Source organism: Blennius ocellaris (genome assembly GCF_963422515.1).
Source record: "Blennius ocellaris genome assembly, contig: SCAFFOLD_190, whole genome shotgun sequence".
Classification (NCBI taxonomy): domain Eukaryota; kingdom Metazoa; phylum Chordata; class Actinopteri; order Blenniiformes; family Blenniidae; genus Blennius; species Blennius ocellaris.
Genome location: NW_027662307.1, coordinates 29,617 through 44,322, shown reverse-complemented (window position 1 = coordinate 44,322; position 14,706 = coordinate 29,617). Strand labels below are relative to the sequence as shown.

At 45.5% G+C, this 14,706-nt stretch overlaps 1 protein-coding gene across 2 annotated transcripts in view; it reads right to left on the bottom strand.

Moving 5' to 3' along the window:
• The window catches only part of LOC308147877 (max-interacting protein 1-like), a gene marked incomplete at its 5' end in the record, with an annotated part of 33,575 nt that extends 19,250 nt beyond the window's left edge, over positions 1-14,325 (bottom strand). The window contains 3 exons of one of the 2 annotated variants that reach the window (XM_080521252.1): positions 8,129-8,158; positions 11,620-11,722; positions 13,992-14,325. In XM_080521252.1, coding sequence (XP_080377378.1) covers positions 8,129-8,158; positions 11,620-11,722; positions 13,992-14,220 — 362 coding nt within the window. Of the gene's footprint in view, positions 1-8,128; positions 8,159-11,619; positions 11,723-11,882; positions 11,956-13,991 lie in introns of those variants that run through there. The other variant, XM_080521253.1, reaches the window with a different exon arrangement.
• Positions 14,326-14,706: the final 381 nt, after the last annotated feature.

Below are 14,706 nucleotides of genomic sequence, written 5' to 3'. Positions count from 1 at the left end.
CTCATAGACGGATACTTCTCTCATCGCCTCCATGAAACATGGACAGATGGGTGAATGTAGAGAGAGTCACAGTGAGATAGAGATAGAGTGGGGGAGGAAGGGAAGCGCTCGGTCTGTGTAATCTGCCCAGAAACTCGCTACGGGCACAAGCAAAAGCCCATCTATCAGGAATTCCACTGGGTTTAGCGATGGCAAATGACTAAAAATCGACTCGGATCGCTTCAAGTCGCCGTCGCAGATTTGAGCATCGATGCGACATGTTTTCACAAACCGTGCCAACTACTAAAAAAACTCACGAAATACACACACACACAGCTGAACACGAGTTTGTACATTTTATGCATGGCTGGCATGAGTGGGAATTTAACCCTACGCCGTGAAAGAGTAAACGCCGTGGACCTGCGAAGTAGAGTAGTAACTAAACTAGACATATGAGCTCGGACCACTTCAACAGTGACAGGAGAAGTTTCCTGCTGGGCAAAAGACTCAAACAATATATTTTCCTTGGCAATGAATTTCAAATTTAAAATCGATAAGACACAAAAAAACAACAACCACAACTTCAAATGACATGACAGAAAAATGCATAAGCAGCAGCAGTTTGATTTCTCTGCTGCAGAGAAAGAGGCAGTTTGATCCTCTGCTGAGGGTTTTACTGCTCTGTCACGTTTGATAAGAGGCTGAGGAATGAGTGAAATCCTCATCTCTCGTCCACATACAGCATCCTTTTTATCATCTAAATAATTACTAACAAGTCTTGGATGGATGGCAGCAAAAAAAAAAAAAAAGAAATGTGGAGGGGATGGAAATGCATGTCTGCATGAGGGTGGGTGGGAATGAGACTCCTGAGTGTTCAGGCTGTTGTGACCTCAATCCTAAAAAGAGATTCAGCATGCAGAAGAGAGAAAGTGTTTGCAACTGGCAGTGAGTCGAGTTCACAGTAAAAATGTGAAATGCATATAGATTTAGTGCTGAAACTGTAGTGGAAGCCTGAGGGCAAGGAAATGCAAATGTGTGCTGAGGAAAAAAAAAAAAAAAATCAATGTGCCCAGCTTGCCAATCCTCAGGCCACAAATGGTAAATAAAGTGAAACACAGTTGATTACTAGGCAGACCAATTCTGTTGTCACAGGAAAAGCACTAAAGCTCTCACACACAGCGACACATGGCAACAGTGCAGAAGAGTGATGGCGGTTCGATTAGGATGAAGTGGAAACTGAGGAGGAAGACATGATTCCAAACAAGCGACTTTGAGAGAAAGAGGATGAGAGCAAAGTGCAGCGATTTACTCACTTCTAGCAGCTGTTGCACGCACGCACGCACGCACACACACGCACGCACACGCACACACACACACACAGGTGATCGGGGGGGGGGGGGTCAGCCGAGAGACTGCAGGGCTGCAGCCCATCACTAACACACGGATTAGTTCACACGTGCACACTGCCTTTTAATCTGCTCCACTGACAAAGGTTGGAAGCGAAAGAGAGAAAGGGCGAGAGGACCAGGGGAAGAGACGAGCAAGGCAGAGTGGGAGGCAGGAGGAGCTAGTGGGACAGCGAGGAGGAGAGGGAGATGCCTTCTGTTGTGCACCGTGCAGGAATCACAGCGCAGAAACTAGCAGCGTTATCACTGCTTGTTTTCTCAAGCCGGCCGGCCTCAGGTCTATAAATACAGTCTCAGCTGGACGGATCACCACGCTGCACAGACGTCTTTTCATATGGTCACCTCTCTTAGGGACAACTTCTTTTTCTTTTTAATAGAGGACACCGACAGTGTGGTCAGCATTTCTAACCCCCCCCCCCCCCCCCCCCCCCCCTCGTGACCGAAGGGGTGAGTGCACAAGCTTGAGATTAAAACTCTCGCGTGGCCCCGCTCCAAAAATGTGGCAGGGAGCTCCAGCCAGATGTTAGCTCTGGGTGTAGAGTGGGGGCGGGGAGGGAGCCCTCCTATCTGACCACTGCTATATTACAGATGTTTAGGCGTTTTGACCGCCCACACAGGGCGGACCAACTCCTCATCATCAGCCTCTTCACTTTCCTCACTCACCCCACTTAAACGTAGAAACTGATCTTGGTAAGGCACTTAACCCAGTTAAGTTGCATGAAGACCCTCTGGGTGTTAGACTTAAGTTCTCATCATACAAAACTGCAAATAATGACATTCAGCGTCGGCTCGGATGATGAGGAAGCACGTGACGTAGTCGCTGTGGGAGTAAGGGGTGGAGACTTCTCTTTCTGCTTCTTCATCGCACCACTCTCATTGGAGAGAAGTTCACCTCTGATTGGTCGGGAGCCAGTGGTGTTTCCCCCTTTTCCCCCAGCTGGAACACTAAAAATAGAAGCCATATTCACATTTAGCCTAATTGAGTCGGTCTTATGTCTTCAACAGGCATCTCATTTTCCCTGCTTCTTTCTTCATCGCTCTCCAAGATTAAGCTGCTTTAGCTGCAAACGTAACAAGCTGCCGATGAAAGGAAAGAAGAAGCGTTTCCTGCTGGAACAGCATGTAACTGGAGCCTCATCCATCTGGACCAAAGTGGGCTTATCAACAACGCTGACACCGTGTCCCTAATGGCACCAGTTGAGCACAATGTGTAGGAGGATTAGAACCATTTACCAGATATGGAAGCACAGTAAGAGCATACAGTCCTCAAGTTAATTTGAGCACCCACTAAACAATGGAGAATGCTCCCATGTCCGCCGCAGAGAACTAGAACAACCTTTGAGTCAGACGACAGAGAGTTTACCAGCTGAAACCTTGTGACTGAGCCCGTGTACACATTCAGCTTTATTACATTTGGTGCCACTGCCATTTCACTCAACGGTGAATAAATATGTACCTTTGCAGGATAAGGGCACAGCATGAAGGCGCCAAGATGAGACAAGCCAAGAGTCACAAAAGCTAGACAAGACGTGAGTGATGGATGAGCCTTCAAGTGCCGACATGTCGTCTCCTGCTGCGTTGAGCCTCTTCCTCACCTGCCTGCACATTACACACCACAACATCTGTGTCGGGAAGCACTCCTGGGCAATACAACCACGACCTCTGATGTCACACAGAGCAGATAAGTGGCGATGCTCCATTTTTATATGCATCTGTAGTTTATCCAATTCTTTGTTCAAATAAAAAGAAAGAAATAGCAATAAACACTAGATGACAACACCAGTACGCAGTGTGATCCAGGTTCTCCATCACCATTGCTCCGTCCCAGAGTGAAACCATGAGCAAAAGCTATTGTGGATACCTTGTGTCTGATGATGTATTTCTGATGAATGTGCTACAAAGTAGAGGGCGGATATTCTACATGTGATTGACGTCCGCAGTAGAAACACTGCCTGTGTGTGGGCTCACACACACTGAGGCAGTTCCCCATGCCAGCAGTGCAGGTGGTGCAGAGGAGACACGCTAAGCTCTAAATACACTTCTACTGGATGGGGAGTTGGTGAACGCCTCCCAGGGAAGGATATGCTAATTGAAATTTGACACCATTTTCCAGAAGAAACAAAACATAGGATGTCTGGTATGAGACATGTCAAAATCATATTTTTGTCAATATTTTGTGAAAGATCAATTGAACAAGTTTAAAATGTTGAAAATGTATTTTAGAAGTAAAATTAAGTTACAACATATCATAAATGCATATTTTTACAATATTTGTTTTCGTCATCGAGAGCCCCTGTTTTGAGGGGGGCCATTTGCTTTCAGATATGAAAAGGTAAGAACCTGCCCTTATGATGTATGAGACTAAACTGTTGAGGATATCAATCTCCAAAAACGTCGTCACGTCAGACGCCTGGCAACCAGCAGACAGGTGAGATTGAAAGGTAAACCAACGAAGCTTGATTCCAGTGTGTTCTGCCTCAACATGAAATGAGCCACTCAACCTGGTGCAGGTGGGAAAGTGACATCTTGGCTTGGTAAAGCGTGCATCTCGTGGAGACGCAGCTTAAACCGGGTACTTTCACTTTGAACCGAGACAAACAAACTGTGCACCTGCCACACTGGTCCATACAGGAGAAGGGCTTACGTCGCCTACCATCTGCTTGCCAACAGAGGCCGGTGCGTACATACTGTATATACATTCCCCCCGATACAGGGTAATGTCTCACTGTGTTAATTACAGGACGGAAATACTTCCAATGCTCCCACAGTGGGAGAGTAGGTCAGGCTTGCGTGCTTCTCTTCGTCAGGTGTGTTTGACCAATCCCTCCACTCATCCCATCAGCTTGTCAATGACTTCCTGGTCCCCTGACACCGGCGGTAGCTAAGCCGAGCCGAGCGGAGCGTTCAAGAGCGAGGGCCTGGTGGCCGGAGAGAAAGAGGAGGTGAAATGGTGCAGCACGTGTGCATGCACTCTAGCTGGGCTCACCAGACCAAAGATCAAGTCCCTTAAGCTGCTTTTCTGAGCCAAGAAAAGCTTACAAGTCGTCACGTTGGTCTGAACAAATGGTCCCAGTTAGGCCTGCAGCAGAGCCTGAGAAGAGGCTGCACTCACTGGGCGGACAACACAAAGATTGGTGAGCCAGCGTTGCTTTCTTCAAGGAGCGTCAGTACAGCAAAAAAACAAAAAAAACCAAGCTTATTCATGTTTGCTGTTGTTGGAGCCTTGGGGTTGGATGAGCAGCCAAAGACTTTATAGCCCACTGCTTGCAAAGAATAGGGAAATATAAAAGCCTCTCGTCCTCGCTACAGTATGAACAAACTAAAAGATGTGATAACCTTGTGGTGATATTCATTTTTAGGTCTGAGCAACACAAAAAGTCTTTTTATAGAAATGCATTATACAATCAAACCACCTCATATGCTGCATAGCAGGAGAAACAAACCACTTCTCTTTCACACATAAAATCCAAAGTCACACCAGGAGATAGTGCTGCTGAGCCTCAACAAATTAGGGCCGCACCAGTTCTTCTAACTTGCCTCCCAAGGACGAGTCTAATCACAAAGTGTTTTCCTAATTAATATTGCTGGAGCACACACGAACAGTTGTTTAACACCTGCACTATTTGACCAGCTTCACTCCTAAAGAATCAAGCGGAAAAGCTACTGTTCTGAAGGCACCAGGGGAAATACGTCCTGCAAGTATTCTAAGCTTAGCCTCAACAAACATTATATTAATATATATGTCTCAGCACTGTAGGAACTAAAATGATAAGTGGTGAGTCGGGTGGATTTATTGTGGCAAGTAAAAGCCTTTCTATATTGATCATCAATAAATAGAGACGTGACTTAAAATGTATGGAAGCTGTTAAAACATCTGCAGATTAAACTCAGTCATTTAATGTCATAAACATCCACTTTGTGACCAACCGCTTACCGCAGCTGGAGAATTTACTATCAAAGAAAATGACGAATATAGAGGAGGCTGTGAGATCAAAGAAGGTGGAACAGCGACCCACGAGCAGACAAGCTTTTTACTGTTAAAACCTGCTTAGAGGGTGTACGTCAAGCAAGGCCGTTTGGAGGTTTATGATCAAAGCACCAGAGCCTCTATGATATCTGGTCTCACTGTAGAGGCGTCTGGAATGTGGGGTTTTTTGTTTCCTCTCTCTGTGCCTTTCATCTCCTCCCTGAGGCCTCTGCAGCCACCACTGGCCTCCACGTCACAGGGGTTATCAAGACCTGCGGTAGCCATGCAGGGTGAAGTGTCTCGCCGGCTGCTCATACAGAAGAGTGTTGATAAGTGTCGGGGGGAAAAAAGCCTGGAACATAAAGGAGATGCCTCCAATTTATGAGATTTTGGAAATCTGCTGAAATGGAACGAGAGCCGTTGTAGAATCACGGCATAAGCCCGACACACTCGGCTGAACAAGTATGCCCGATACATATAACTTACAGTAGGGCATGTGCTTAAAGGGAATTGGATTAGCTGCTGGCAAAAAAGGAGGATTATAAATGATTCTGACTTTTAATGCGCTTCTAAAAAAAATGGATTACCATTTCAATTTTTACCCTCTTTCTTTGCTGAGCCAGACGGTGCTTAGCTTTGTACTCGTCACCTACAAAGCAACAACATTGATGTGTCCAGGTGAAAACAAAAATGAGCTTGAAGCAAAAACAGGGTGTCGGTACGTAGCATGGTACAGGACGGCCCGTTCCCGCCCTGATCTGCTCTCAGGCACATCTCTGTGGGTGAGCCAGGAAAAAGAGGAGAGAGGATACAAGTCTCACTCCAAGTTGTAAAAAATAACGGGATTGAAAACACGCACATTAGAAACTCGTTCTGTGAAATACACTAATGAGTGGGTAAAACCCATTTCTTTATACGCCTTGCTCAATAATTTGATGATGTGTGAGGTATTATTCAACCACTTATTTAAATGATCTAATGGCTCATAACTTTGCAGTGACCGCAGCTCAATAGTATGCCACAGCCGAGAAAAGGAGTTCGTACTGATCCCTTCTGTCCCGGCGCTGATTGGCAGATATGACGATGTGCCGTAAATGGCCAGAGACACAGGCTACACTCCCGCTACACCAGCGTGGAAGAAGTGACGAAAACAGCCTTCACACTGCGTTGTGGGAACAAACAACAGAGCTGGCACCTTTTTTTGAAACGTATTTGTGTGGGTGGAACACTTAAAAAAAAAAGAAAAAACAAAAACAACCCGCATTGGAGCTGCGATGTGCCGAGGCCAGTCACCGACCGGCTGGCCCTGTGTGGCTCTACACATGAGCACCAAGATGACACATCAACCCTCGTCTATATTTAACTCTCTGGACGGCTCTCCTTCCAATGTTCCCATCCTTTCAGAAGAGGCTGCCAGGAGGACGACGAGAGAAACAGGCCGAGGTGATATGTAATTACATTGAATGGATCCAGCCTCCCACATCCTTTCAGTGTAGCCACGCATTTAGAGATTTAGAGATAATGAAATGGAAAGAAGGCTCAATTGTTGGGGTTTTTTTTTTACTCCTATTTACCATAAATCCTAAAAATCTAGCCATGGTGTCAGAGGAAACCCTCCCAAACAAGCTCGACTCTTGAAGCATAAACACCAGCCAGCACACTATGTGGGTGGTGAACTCAATCTGATAAGGCGTCTAAGAGCCCTGCTCCTGCTCCCTTCAGAGGACGAGTGGTAAACCATAGCAACCCCGGGTCTTGCTGAATGCACCACTTCTGAAGGCCTTAACATACTGTCCACGATGTACGTGTGCGCAACGCGCCATGACGTCAAAATCGTCATCCGCCCCTTTACGCAGGCTCCACTGCAGCTCCACTGCAGCTCCACTGCAGCCCAAGATTTGTGAGCGCACGCACCGAGTGCTGCCGACTGCGCAGGAGATCCTCCGTCTGCACATCTGAACAATCACAAATTAACAGTGAATAAAGACAGCCAGATGGCTCAAAAGTTCTGAAATGAAAGCCAAACTACTTTCGGAAAGGTGGAGAGCGGCGGGAAGCAGAAGAGGAGATATTTCCGGGATGGTTACGGGACGTTCTGGAACGTTAAGGGAGTGAGCCCAGAGTGGAGCATGGCCACAGTCATGTGCACACACGTCTGCAGACGAGCATTGAGGAGAGAGAGCTAAGGTGACAGTCACTAATGGAGATTCCTGTTCAGGCTGGGAAAGCCTCTGAACACATTTATGGTGAAGTGATCAAGCTGATCAACCCTGGAAGCACTAGAACACACCAATGAAAAGAGATCTCTGCTCCAAAGCAAACAATGGTTCTTCGCCTTGCCAGCGCCCAGTCCTGCCTCCAGACGTACTTCAACAGTAATGGTTTGTCATGGCAGACTATCAAGTGAAGCGAGCAGCTGAGGATTTATGCACACTTTTTATGTGTCCGGCCATTGTGGGTAAACAGGGGATGCACTTACAGGCTTCGACAAACGATGAGAAAGCCACCAAGGAAAAACAACCATTTGAGCCACATAACTGTGGAAAAACACACATTTCATAAAAAAGAAATACAAAATGTGTGCGTGACAGAGAGGAACGCCGGAAAAACGTCCCGTCCACAACCAGGCCACCCTTCACTTTCACTTTGACCCGTTATGTTTACTTGAAGGAGGTCAAAAACCTTGTGGCACACAAATGAAAGCAGGGCTGGAGGTGTGTGTGTGTGTGTGTGTGTGTGTGTGTGTGTGTTTAGACAAAATATAAAGCCAACTCACCTATTCTTTTCCAGCTCATTGTGTGTGGACCTGAGAAAAAACAGAATACAGACATTATCAATGACAGAGATATTTATTTGGGCAAAAGAAGACAGATCATGTCTTTTTCTAGAAACATAAACACAAACCGAAGCACCCTACGGGGGTAAAATCTGTTGTAATTAGATAATGAAGCATATGAGCTGAGAAAACACAGACTACCAAGCAGAAGGGAATTGACATGTCAAATTTGATTTATGGATTTATGAATCAATCCCAAACAAAACCGATTCCACATCCAGTGGATGTCAAATGTCAACGTGACGTCCAGAAAGACCAATCTGCAGCCCCTTCCTCAATAATGCACAGCTGAACTGTAGGGGAATGTGTGTGACACCACCAACACTTAAGTTCACACTGTGTGTGTGTGTGTGTGTGTGTGTGTGTGTGTGTGTGTGTGTGTGTGTGTGTGTGTGTGTCCAGGGTTCATTGCTCTGTTAATAATGTAAAGTGAATCAGCTGGTCCCAGAGAGTCTTAGTGTGGCAACATAGTGAAGGGAGACAAGATTTCTTTCCCTCCATGATACTTCAAGGGCTGTTTTCCCGTCTCGGGGACCACAACATAATGGAGCAAAGGAACTGACAATTTTCAAAAGCTGCAGCTGAGTCTTTAAAAACGGCCCCTGCTTCAGAGAAAATTATTTCTTCAAACTTAATTATTTACACCAATAAAAACACCACACGTCGACATTAAAATGCATTACCGCTCATGTAGTTGCATATGCAAGAGTGGATGTTAAGTCAACTGTGGCAGAGTATTTGAACGCGACAGGGTCTTTGACCAGGACGAGTAGCTGCTGCTAACACAGCAAAACACCGAGCAAGGCTGGCACAGGCCGGTTCCACAAACCTGCGTTCTCACGCCTGCTCTCCACAAGGCTCAACTTACAAATTCTACATCCATGCAGCAGTCAGAAATGACTGTGCTGGCACTGAATTCACCAGTCAGCTGTACTAAAATCACAAAACTCAGTAGATCTAAACAATCATATCTGCTCCGTTTAGACTCTCCTTTAATATCACCAAAAAGTTCAACTTGGACTTTTAAAAGGACTTTGGTGTGAATATTTGCACCAGTTAATGTCACTGCCTCTGTTCTGCTTGGCAGCCGACATCACACTTCCTAACCTTTTCTAAGCTCTGAATGTTTTACCAGAATTTTAGTTTTATTTGCTCGACAATGGTGTTTTTTTAATTTGATTTCTAATCATTTTGGTTTCAAGAATTGCATGAATATGTTAACTGTAGTCATTGAACAATATGAGTGTTTTGCAACAACAACAACAACAAAACCTATGTCCAGATAATTTGACCCTAATTCAGTCAACCCATAACCGATATCCTCTCCTTCCAAATTAGGGTCCAGCGAACATCGTCAAAGGTCAAACAGCCAGCCCGTCACAGGGCTAACACAAAGACAGACAATCATCCAAGCTCGTCCCGAAAGAAGACGGTACTCACCACTACACCACAGTACTGGCCACTACACTGAAAAAGGGGGGGTAAAAAGTCCAGTATGGGGCCATGCCTACGTTTAGCCATCCTGGATTATATCCCGATAGCGATCTGGGAGCTGGAGCGGGTCCCGGCCCGACATTAAAGCAGCTCTGTCACACACATACAGAATACACCTTAGGATGGACTCTGATTCAGAGAAATCCATTTTAGCCAGCTGACTTCTCCAATGGGTGTTTTTTCATCACAAATCTCTTTCGCCCACCTCCTGAATCCGATATACAGTTCTATACTATATAGCATACTATGCAGCGGGGCTACAATGCAATCTAGATGATATACTGTCTGAAGGCCACTCACACATGCACACAGCTGGAGCCCTCTGTGGTGGAGCATGCTCCATATGTGTACAGATGGATATGGACACACACGGTGGGTCAATGAGATAAAGAAACCCTGCTATAAACGGCAGTCAGGAGAGGACAGGTCAGATAAGCCCCTCGGGTTTAAGCCTCGACACGCTACTGAGGCAGCAGGAGCAACAAGAACCACAACAAGACAATGACTGTCTCAAAGACATGCAATGGAGATCAACACATTATCATCAATATATTACAATAACTGGATTGTTTAAGTACTAAATTTAGAATCAATACGGGATGACACTCGTACTTTCTCTCAGTCTTTCTAGAGTGAGAACATGTGCAGCATGCTCTCTCCGAGTTACCATATTTGATCGCTGTTAAAGATATTTTACATTATGCACATTAGTGTGTTATAAGATAGTAAAAAATGCTTTGTGAAAACTTGCTTTAAGTCTGATTGAATGTCCCAATAGACACTCCAATTATTCCTTTAATAGTAATACTTATCATGTGTTAAAACAGGGCCCCAGACTGTAGCATATTTCTGATTGTGACTGTTGCCATGCAGAACAAGGCAGTATCCGATGCTCATGATGAGCAATGTGCAGTTTCTGTTTGTGCCCCTCTCTTACATTAATACTAAAAGGCTCAGAGAAAGAGAACGAGAGAGCGAGTGAGGAGCATATATGATATGATTGTCAATGGGCAGATTATTGTAAGCAGCCTAACAGCAGGAGAAAACACAATGCATATGGTGCTTATATTGGGAGAGCCTTGCCACTTCATTGCTGTCATCAGTGAGAGCAAAGAGCTCGACTTGATGTTGAGGCTGCTCAAGATGTGATTGTCATGTTCTACAGAATCATATTCAGCATCTTCGAAAAGATTAAAGCTTCCACAAAACTCTCCAACAGCTTTGACTAATGCACACAAAAAGTAAGCAAACAAACTTGGAAATAAAGACAAAACGTTAAATACTTGATTCCACTCGGCCTCACTACTCCGGAAAGATGCACAATATATTCACCTTTGGATGCCTGCAAACAACGCAGCCAGAAATAGTCGCGTCCCCTTCTTTAGGGCAAGACACAAAACGTTGCTCTTGCAAAAAGTGTAAAATACAACCAACAAGGCAGACAAAGTGCATGTCAAGGACAAAAAAAACTATGATCAACCCCATTTAGATCGCTGCCATTTTAACCAGATGTAATTTGGTTAGATGCAAAAAGGCTGGAAAATCTTCCACATTACATTTTTCGTTTTGAAGCTGACTCTTTGACTACGGTCCCTAACCTTGGCCACTGCAGTCCCTTTGACAATCAGCTGGTGGAGAGCCCCCCCAAGCTAAACACACGGTCAGGTGTCACACCAGTAACGTTTAATAAAACTATGCAGACTCCTTGTGGGGAACACAGCGGTGTTTTAGCTGCAGTCCAGAGGTGACGGCTCACGTGTTTATCCAACGACGTGCAATAGTGGTGCCATTGTCTGCAAGTGTACTCTAGAATCACATGCAACACTCACCACACCACAAGCACACGTGGAAACACAGTTTACATACTGTCATCTGGCTTTATGGGAAATTATGCTTTGGTGTTTTTGCATGCAATGTGAATGTAAAGCAGGACTTACCTATTGTGGTTACTGCTAAACTTCTTATTTCGGAATTTTCTTTGCCTCTGGTAGTTTGTGCTCTGGTTTGAAGGAAATGTCGAAGCATATCCGTGTTCACACTCTGTTGGAGGAAAAACAAAACAAAACAAAACAATATGTTAGACGTGAACGAGTTTGGACTCATTTCCTCCTCGAACCTCAGCGACAGTCTGAAGAAGACGCTAACGCCTCATCACGATTCTTTCCGGGGAATCCCTCTGAAGGAACACTTGTGTATTTACCTCTTTCTCTCCTCTCTAGATATTCCGCTGCTTCCAGCAGCCGCTGGATGTTTATGAGCTGAACGGCCGTCATGCTTTCCGAGGCTGCTGGCGACGTTCGCTTTGCAAAAACAGCGGCTCGTTTTCAGAGCAAAGGAAGACGCTGCATCGGATATTCCTACACGAAAACACGACGTGATTTTAAAGTGTCATCAGAAACCTTTAGTGAAAATAGAGAAATGGGGGAGATCCAGTGTTCTTCGAAGCCAGCGAGCTCCAACCAAACCCCGCCAGGCTGCAGCGGTAGAAAAAGTCTAGGTGTATCAAAGTATGAAAAGTTTCTCGGAAACACGATATCAAATTGGTACTAAAAACGGGTAGAAACAGTATAAAATATCCCGGAGGAAGGCCACAGCCAGCAAAGTGTCCTGCCGCTGCTCGCTTCCTCTCCTCCGCTGTTTGTTTACCTCTCCGCTCAGCTGGGAGGCGGGCACGCGGCGCGCGAGAGGCCAGTGAAGCGCGGTGCTTTCTGGGAAACTGAGTGCTTCGAAGCCGTTCGCAAACTGTAAAACACGCACCATATTTATGAATGGGAACATTTAGTGTCTATTATTTTGATATCTTTAGGTACACCATTTAACAACAATGCCTCTGCAGGGCAACCCTATATTCTACAGGCCAACACAAGTATTTAACATGACTTAAAGTATTTTGTCCCAATTTTCCCCAAATGTAACTACTCTAAGTCGCCCATTGATTTGCAAAGCACTTTAGTGTATTGTTTCAGCGTTACGACAGGTAAATATAACATTCAACATATCCTTCTTATATCTCATTTTATCCAGTTTAGAGTCACATGGTACTGGAGACATCTCCAGCTAAAACTGCAACACTCTACCTGGACTCACTCGCAATTTGTTTTTGATTTTTTTTCCTAAACACACTAAATACATAAATATCGGATTCTGATGTCATGCAGCGCTCTCTCCTGTCTCCTACATCTCCCATGCTTCAACGGGAACGTGGGCGGGTATTGGACCCCCGAAGCCATGCCCAGCAACACGTGACGTCACAATCAAGCAGCGGCCTGATTGGTGGAAGCCTCTGACAGGCTTCGAGGGTTGAGCTCGCGCCGGACCAATCCCAGAAGAGCTTGGCGCCATGTGGAGCCCCACGCGCCACGCCCCCAGAAAGCAGGAAGCAAACAATCGAGGAAAGGACCGCGATGTGTGCAGAATTCCCACGTTCTGGAGACGACGTGACAACGACTCATCGCGACAGACTGAGGGATTAACATCAGATTCGCAGCGCGCATGAACACACGAACAGGATCTCTGCAGAGACCTATATGTTTGAGAAAAGTACAAAAAAAAAAAAAAAAACCAGCAGCCTTTTTAATCGGACTGTAAATAAAGCACCACTTCTACATGTTCAGTGGGCGATTTTAATAACGCATTTCAAAAATCCACCTGCAAGGCCATAATGCAAAGCACACGGGAGTTCATACCATCAGTTGTCAAGTTAATACACGATAACAGGCAAGCAAATTAAACAGCAGGGTCAGGTATGTATATTCTGAAAAGTCACACGGGTCGGTTGCGCACAAACCGTTTTATCCACAAAGTTTTGCGGTTTTTTTCCACGGAGCCTGCGGGGGCACAATGACATCATCCTGAACGGAGTTGGAGGACGCTGCAATGTGCTCACATTTATGATACCGGATCGGTCGCCAGCAATCAACCCACACACCGAATCCCCTTGTCATACTGCCTCGTGTGTATGACGAAGAGAATTAAAACATGTGGAGGAGGCTGTGGCAGTGCGAAGCGAAATTGCTCAACGCACAGAAATAGAAATACAACTATAAATAGTCCAGAAAAACCCAAACGCTTGCATTTTCATGCTTGTATCATTGAGGTGCCGCGTCATTGTCCGTGCTTATTGCGCGCAGTGGCGCTGAGTTGATGAACTCAGCCCTTTGTTGTCTGAGTCTGTTGGCAATGAAGTCTTGGTCTTGGTCTTGGTCTTGGTCTTGGTCTTGGTCTTGGTCTTGGTCTTGCCCCCCCCCCCATGCAATTCAGACGTAAATAGAAAAGAAAATAGGATGAAACGCAGCACAAATAAACTCACTTCCATCCTTCCTCTCGGCGCTCTCAAGAAACCGAGCAGCCTCCAGCAAAACTTGCACGTTTTTGAGAAAAGTGTTGATCTGCTCCATGTCGGAGTCTTGGGAGATGAAGACGTCATTGAAAGGACAACTGGACATCTCGAAATCCTGCTGGTCCAGGAGGGACGCATCGGAGTCAAAGAAGAATTCCTCACTCTTCAAACTTCTCCTCTGCCGCTCACTTTTGGCCATTCTGTTCCTTGGAGTAGTTTTTTTGTTTGTTTGCTTGTTTGTTTGTTTGTTTTTTTCTCACCAGGTTCTGAGCGCAAAGAGCAGTGAGGCAGCTTCCAGTGGACGCTGCTTGTCAGATGGATCTTCTTTTTTTTCCTCTGTTTTTATGAATGCAGGCTGTTTGATGTGCGGCGGTGGCCAACGTCAGTGGACGGAGCTGCACGGGGAACCCGGAGCCCGCCCCCCGTGTCTGAGGAGTCCGCGTGGTCCTACTGCCCGACGCTTCACAGGCTGGAGACGTTGACGGGAGGACGACTCGTCCCTGGAAGAGATTTCTGAATGTTTTTGAGAAAATAAATCCTGTACACTGTACTTTTACATATTCTTATAAGTTCTAAGTGTAAATTCAGATCAGTTTTAGATCAAATGTCACTCAACTTATTATATAACTCCCTCATTCTTCCATATCTGAGTTATGGTGTAGAAATATGGGGAAATAATTATAAA